This window comes from Coregonus lavaretus (genome assembly GCF_964263955.1).
Source record: "Coregonus lavaretus genome assembly, chromosome: 18".
Lineage (NCBI taxonomy): Eukaryota > Metazoa > Chordata > Actinopteri > Salmoniformes > Salmonidae > Coregonus > Coregonus lavaretus.
Genome location: NC_140005.1, coordinates 26867303 through 26875270, shown reverse-complemented (window position 1 = coordinate 26875270; position 7968 = coordinate 26867303). Strand labels below are relative to the sequence as shown.

Here is a 7968-nt window from a genome sequence, read left to right as displayed (position 1 = left end):
TTATTATTCTACTGACCACATCTTGACCTCAGACACGATCCTGTTGTTCTGACCACATGTGATTCTTATTTGGCCATGGGGTTGTGGTAGTCAGTGGACAAGGGAGAGCCTTTTTGCTGAATTTCTATTTGCACTGAAATGTAGACCATTTGCTTCTCTTTGCAACACTCCTGGCTGTCTGTGCTTTTCTCTTGAAAGACGTTGCTGCTGAAAAGGTTTGTTTAATTGTTTTCTACTTGATATTAATGCTTTTAGAGAGTTTTATATGCAGAAGTTTTGCTAATGACATTAATATGTTATTTTAAAATAATGAGCTGTTGATTGTTGTGGTTCCCTACAGTTTCAGGGATGCATGACCTTATGCAGTATTTTTGTTGAACGTTTAAAATGTACTATTATATGGTTATTAACATGGATGTACTGGTTCAATCATAATTCATTACTTAGTTAGTTTCATTTTAGTTTATGTACAATTATATTTAATACAATTCTATCCCAAATCTTTTCCACCCCTAACTCATATCTTACTCCTGAAGTAGTGTAAAATAACCAAATAAAATGTCAGATCCAACGAATATTTAAGAAGCGGTTTCACAGGGGACCAACAATGTGTTGCAACTGACTAAGTATGTTTTTGTTTGGTTATTTATTTTTATTTGTTTTACTTTCATGACATTATCTTGAATACTGTTAAGGTTAGGGGACTGTGTGTTTGGGTTAAGGTGAGGGCATGTGTCCTGTGTATGTGCTTTGCCCAGAATTTGTGAAACCCCTTATTTTAAATATTGCACTTTACGCATCATAAAAATATGTTTGACTGTTTTTCTGGGGTTGAATGTCTGTTTTGATAAAAACAAATGTAGGCCTAGTATACTGTAGTAATTACAAAAAATGTTATATTAAGTTTGGATCAATAAAATGACATGAATTCCTATGAAGAAAACCTACATTTCTCAACATGTTATGGAATTCCAAACTGTGTTTAAGTCTCTTTTTGAATATAGGTTTCAGGTAATTATATGAATGTTTCTGATGTATATAATTGTATTGGATTTATTTGTATATAGTTGCATTTGTTTGATTGTAGTACTATATTCAATAATGAAAAGATAAGTCAAAGATACGTTGGGTGTTACTAGTAAGTATGTTACTAGTAAGAATTATTTGTTGATATGTTTAATTTTATGTTCTCATTTGTATGGAGCCTTAGCTCTCAGTAATGATTTGCCCCTTGTTTTTGTGATTACTTTAACCACATTTATGACTAAAATGTGTATTCTGAAATTAGATGTGTGTATTTTATTTTGTTAAAAGCATACATTCACACAACCTAATTTGCACCCACAAATGCAAAAAGTTAATATTGAAAAAACGGACATAAGGTTATTTTAACAGCCTTACAAAACCATATAAAATCAACAGCTCTTCCTGCTGGATAGACCATTGACAAATCAGTCAATTTTGGCAATAACAGTGTTGTGCCACCCTATGGTGCCACCACTGAGTTTATGGACAGGCACATCCACTAACTGCAAACTCAGAGTAATTTGTAAAAAATATTTTTTATTTTATGAATCCTTGGTTAACCACAGCCTTGGACATTTTGTACAATGAAATACATTAAAATAAGTAAAAAGCTCAATGTCATTACATTCTGTATAACTCATCATAGTTGTATTGCATTTATTGTTGGCCATTTTTTCACACTGCAATCTTTTTGGTTGTTGCTGCGAATTAACCATTTCCTCCCATATGTACCGAGGTCCGCACTGATTACAGTCTGTGCAGTTGTGTGAAGAAACGCATGTGAGCTTTGATTTACATGTTGCGTTGTTGTTGTTTTTGTGCCATTTCTTAGCCTTTTGAGAGTATACCTTTTGTTCTGGTGCGCTAATTCAAGTGACAGCATGTCGATCAAGATGCATGGAGCCCGCCCCCTTCATCCTTCGCCCCATTCCGCCACCCTCCCTGCTCCCCGGCCGTAGCAAGCAGCAGTGAAGACGAGGTAGTTTTGAAGCCGTGGCATTAATGATCTCATCTCAGCCCGATCTCCGCATCCTACAGAGGATCTTATGACCAACACCGGAATAAAGTAAAATAAACGAAGGTACGCCGAATGTATTTATTTGTTAGGATTGATACGAAATAATTATTCACGAAACTCTAATCAAATGTTAGTCTGGTGTCACCAGTGGTGAGGCGGGGGTGGGGGGGGGGGGTGCTAGCTATGTTAGCTAGCTACACATTTAGCAGGTAGCTAAACCATTTTCATGCAGCAGTATACACGCCAGTTTGGGAGAGTTGAGAAATTATGTAGTTGGAAAAATGAAGTTTGTAATTTGAAAACGGTGTTGTAATAATATATCCCAGTTTTATCTCGATGAGTATGAATTGTCTAGTTAGCTTGTTATTTCAAAATGGCCTCATCTCCATTGTCGCCCCAGCTTCCCTTTTGCTCGAGCTAGACAAAGCATGCGGTACAGCTACCAGAGGCCACGAGCGATTGCAATGGGTGCAATGTAAATAACTGACTTAATCTTGTAAATTATTTTTTATTAACCTATTATGAATTGCAGGATGCACTGTTGGGTAGTCAGCTAATTGCTCCATTCAAATAACCATAAGCGGCCGTGGAAATATCGACGTCAGTACTGTGGGGGAGGGGAGCCAATTCCTAGGTGGAGCCATAGACGAGGAGGAGGATCTCTGGTGGAGCTGTTGCTCTTTGAAGTTTAGTGGTGTAAACTGAGACATAACACAGGGTACTTGCAACAAGGACATCCTACAGGAATGAGGTTCCCTCCTTACATGTGTTACTGACAGATTTATTGATTGGAGTAATCAACAAAAGACAACCTTGAAGTGTTGTATGTTGTCTTGATCTATGCTTTGTTTTTATAGCCACATTAACCTATTTGATCCTTTTTTCCATGGATATCGGCCTAACAGATTTGTATTGAACAGTCCTTTTTAGGTTTGCAGTGTTTTATCAGGAGCAATAAGGCCCCCTCTTTGCACCAGTAACTCATTCTTGTCACATCATAATGATTGCACCTCTTTTTCCTTGTTTTCAGATATCCAATCAGCTAGACTTCCTTAGTAGAAACCCATTGTTTGGGGGGATTGGTACATTAACATGAACCAAGTGTTGTTGTTGTTGTTACTTGTGTAGTATTTTGCTTCTTAGTTAGACATTCTCCTTTGTTTTTGACAGGCTCCACTAAGGTAACAAAAGAGAAACAGAGAGAGTACATTCATATGTTTGCCTCACATTTTTTTATTTTTAATAGGGTACCTGGCAACACCCCTCATGAATTGGACTAGAAAATATGCAGCTATGCAAATATCATTTGGGTTCTAGCAACTTGGAACACATATCAACATTTGCTGAAGTTTACAGTGTTCTTGTACTTCAGAGGTTTGTATCAAAAACTGACTGTTCATACATTTTATCTGTGGTCTGACGCAGGCCATTTGCATTGTTCAGTTGTTGCAGTTAAAATAATCTTACATTTCAGTAAGGGCACCAGTCCAATTGTGTGACAGAGTATTTCATCATGGTTTATTGATGGCTAATGACATTAGAAGCACATTACCACCCTCTAGTGAAAGCAATAGTTAGGCTAGGTGGTGGGCCATAAAGTCTGCATTCAAGTTAGGTTCATTAACACAGTCAAAGCACTCTCCTGGTTACTTCCAATGGTAAAATTATACAGTAAATGCAAGTGTCACCTTGTGATAGCATTTGTTGCTCCAGTGCTAAGATGTCCACTAGGGTAGGACCGATGCTAAATGTTCTCCCCTGGGCACACTGATAGATTGTGCCCTTGTGATATCAACAGTGGATCCCTACATCCCTAAAATAGATACAAGACATTGCTTATTAGGAATGTTGCATAAGTTGCTATTATCAACTGTGTGCTTTTTTGCTATCAGCTAGTATAGTGTTAAAATAATCTATACTGAACAAAAATATAAGCGCAACATGTAAAGTGTTGGTCCCAGTTTTCACGAGCTGTAGTAAAAGATCCCAGAAATTTCCGTATGCACAAAAAGCTTATTTATCTCAAATTTTGTGCACAAATTTGTTTACATCCCTGTTAGTGAGCATTTCTCCTTTGCCAAGATAATGCATCAACCTGACAGGTGTGGCATATCAAGAAGCTGATTAAACAGCATGGTCATTACACAGGTGCACCTTGTGCTGGGGATAATAAAAGGCCACTCTAAAATGTGCAGTTTTGTCACACAACACAATGCCACAGAAGCCTCAAGTTTTGAGGGAGCGTGCAATTGGCATGCTGACTGCAGGAATGTCCACCAGAGCTGTTGTCAGAGAATTGAATTTAATTTCTCTACCATAAGCCGCCTCAAAGTCGTTTTACAGAATTTGGCAGTACGTCCAAGCGGCCTCACAACCGCAGACCACGTGTAACCACGCCAGCCCAGGACCTCCACATCCGGCTTCTTCACTTGCGGGATTGTCTGAGACCAGCCACCCGTACAGCTGATGAAACTGGGGAGTATTTCTGTCTGTAATAAAGCCCTTTTGTGGGGAAAAACTCATTCTGATTGGCTGGGCCTGGCTCCCCAGTGGGTGGGCTTATGCCCTCTCAGGCCCACCCATGGCTGCACCCCTGCCCAGTCATGTGAAATCCATAGATTAGGGCCTAATGAATTTATTTCAATTGACTGATTTCCTTACATGAACTGTAACTCAGTAAAATTGTTGCATGTTGCGTTTATATGATTGTTCAGTATATTAACTGCAAATGTTTGATGTTTTGAAACTGTCTCTTGTCTGTTTTAGTTTTCTTTATTGCATACTTACCTCCTGTTTGATATTATTTGTTGCTTCGTGGATGGTTGATCCATGTAGCAGAGTAGTAACTCCAATCAATGCCCTACCCAGAGCTCTCTCTGAGGGGACGCATACCCTGACAGAAGTTCCTTTGTTTTAGTCTTATGGGAAATGTAGTCACACCAGGCTCCTGTCCTGTGTTCTCTCCCTATTCTGCTCTCCCCGGCTTGTTTGTCCCTTGGAGCCAGCAGCCGTCCCCTGTTGTTTTGAGGCAAGTCTTCTGATATCTTCTCATTCAGGCAGATACAGCATCAGGAAGGTTAATGTTAACTTTTCCTCCTTTCCCTGTAATGACATTCTAGCAGTTCTAGTTTTTAGAGCATGGTGTGTGTGTATATCTCAAACATAATATCACATTAAACCTGTGTGGTTTCATTTGACTTTTCTCACCCAGTATGTGTCCTGTTCTCTTTTGTACTACCGGAGTGAAGTTGTTAACTCACTTTTGCCCATAAATAGGAGATGTCTGACGACAGGTGGCAGTGGGGTGGGATGGTGTGTGTACATGAGCTGATTGTGTTTTTTTGAGAAAAGTCTGACCTGTCCTGACTTTGACCGCAGTGATGGCAGTTGGTTGGTAACATGCTGTATTTTCGGTGGTTCAGTGGGTCTGTTAAAAGTGTGGTTGTTCCGCCCAGCAGGAGCCTTGCTTCAGACTGGCCTAAAATGGGCAGAAAGGGTGCAGAACAAAAGCTGCTTGTTGCTTGTACAAAAGTACTGAAGCGCTGCAGCCGGGACCAAGCTGCTATGCTAATGCCTGTGCCTCTCAACAGGAAAGGTATAGCAAACTTTCAGAAAAACAACAAGCCATTTATACTGTAGGCCACTATATTAATATTTTGCTAACCTGTAGAGATTCTTCATCACAGAATTCTCTTACCAATTGAAATTTAGCCTATAACCTTAATAGTTTGTCCTTATGCCACACACTTCAAACACCACACATAAGTTCATTCATTTTTAGAATGTACTTTTGATAAGTAAAATTCTGCAAAACAACAGTCTTTCATGATACCATGTGTATTTGTGTGACAGATTTTTTGTCAATAACACACTTTCCGTCTCCCCTCACCCCAGAGAGCCAAAATGTTCCCGAAGGGCACGAAGCGCAAGTTTTCTGACTCCGGGGATGAACCTGCGGTGGGCGGTGAGGATATGAACCAGCCGAGTTCGGTGGCCGTGAGGATGCTGTCATCCTACAGCCTGCAGCGGCAGGCCCTGCTGGACATGTCCCTGATCAAGCTGCAGCTGTGCCACATGCTGGTGGAGCCCAACCTGTGCCGTTCGGTGCTGATTGCCAACACGGTGAGGCAGATCCAGGAGGAGATGACCCAGGACGGCACCTGGCAGATCATGACCCAGGCCCTGAGTGCTGCCAACGCTGCTGCCCAGTGCTCTGCAGAGCGCCTGGTGGCCACCGAGGTGCTGTGTCGGCAGACCGAGGCAGCCCAGGGCGAGCAGGTCCCCAAGCCCTTCCCAGCAGTGGGGTCAGAGGGTTGCCCTGCAGAGGAGGAGGAGGAGGTGGTGGTGGAGGAGGAGGAGGAGGGTGAGGGGGGGGTGACCATGTCCACGGTTTCCTCTCAAGCCCCAACCACCTACCTGCCAGGCACCTTCGGCATGGACCCCTGCTGGGAAGAGGAGACGGAAGAAGATGAGGACAGTGAGGAGTGTGGGTCTGGATCGGAGGAGGGAGACAGTGACAGGCTTGTGGAGGACTCCAGGACAGCAGAGCAGGTCTTTGGCACGTTCGAGATCAAAAACCCTGCCCCCAGCCCCGACCCTGCCCTGGAGGAACTGTTTTCAGACGTGGATGCGTCCTACTACGACCTTGACACGGTGCTGACAGGCATACAGAGCGTTCCTAAGATGGGGCCCTACGACCTCCTGGAGAGCCTGTCCTCCCATGGGCCCTCTCCCCTCAGTTCCAGCACCAGCTGCCGATCAGACCTCAATGAACTGGACCACATCATGGAGATCATAGTGGGCTCCTGAGAAACAACACATTCCCATTCATACTAACTTGGAAGACTCTTTACAGACAATGCACATGGTGCGTACATGAATATAGTGTTATTATTATACATTCAGATGTTGAGGGTTTATTAAATCAATAACTTATTCAGTGTTACCACATGCAGGTGTGCATCTGTAAGTGGGCAGAGATTACAACATATACCATTATGATTTTTCTTATTTACGTACTTTTCTATGTTTCCTGTTATCATACAATCTATTTTTCCAGTTTTGTTTTAATTTATTGTTATGTATGGACTGAAGAACAATGTCATTACACTACACAAGAATTGAGACCGGAACATCCAAACCTTTGAAGCAATGGACATTTTCCTAAAGACTAAAACAAATATTAGTGAAATAGAGGTATATGTATATTGAAATATATTTTTTGCAACATACAGTTTGGGAAATGTACCAATATGACTTCATATAATTCCCCCCCCCCCCCCTCTTATTTTTTATCTGACAGAGATTTTAAAATGTTAATGTGGCCAGATTCGACTAGTGTTCCTATGGTTTGGTATCAAGTAATTAAGTCTCAAGACGGGGACTGTCCTGCTTTTTCAGGCACGTTTTTTCCTGCTTGATTTTAACCTATACTAGATTTGTTCAAGTATTAACAGAAACTCTTGCTTGATATCAGCATTAAGAAGCCATATTTTCTGATATTTGTGTTATTACAAATTAAGAATTATGGTTTGACCCGTTAAGTTATTACTTTATTTATTTTATTTATTAAATACAGACACAAACATGCCAACTGAATCGTGTAGACCCCTGTGATATATTTTATATATCACATGGGTCTACCCCCCCCCCCCCCCCCCCCCCCCCCCCCTTTTCAAAAAGAACTATGGGCCTGGGTTTACTATTCACTATGCAGTTCATTTGTGAAATGATATTTTGTACACAATTCATCCATAGAAATATCAAAATGGTTTATTGTTGTAGTTTTTTTTTTGTTGGAATTTACAAGCAACTGTCTTTCTGTAAAGATTTATTTTCATAATGTCTCCTTATCATGATTAAGAGATTACTCAGGCAAACCGTACCAGTTAAATCCGACAGTATTACTCCGGTCATTACTACCA

At 41.0% G+C, this 7968-nt stretch overlaps 1 protein-coding gene across 3 annotated transcripts; it reads left to right on the top strand.

The window, feature by feature from the left end:
• Window positions 1–1981: 1981 nt before the first annotated feature.
• On the top strand, window positions 1982–7705 carry LOC311145900 (cell division cycle-associated protein 4-like). Of its 3 annotated transcripts, XM_084182275.1 has the most exons (3): window positions 1982–2107; window positions 5503–5639; window positions 5939–7705. In XM_084182275.1, the coding sequence occupies exon 3, from the start codon at window positions 5948–5950 to the stop codon at window positions 6851–6853; it is 906 nt and encodes a 301-aa protein (XP_084038401.1). In that variant the 5' UTR covers window positions 1982–2107; window positions 5503–5639; window positions 5939–5947; the 3' UTR covers window positions 6854–7705. The 3 variants fall into 3 exon arrangements, with proteins under 3 accessions (XP_084038401.1, XP_084038402.1, XP_084038400.1); XM_084182276.1 differs by lacking the exon at window positions 5503–5639; XM_084182274.1 differs by lacking the exon at window positions 1982–2107 and having other exon boundaries at window positions 2254–5639.
• Window positions 7706–7968: the final 263 nt, after the last annotated feature.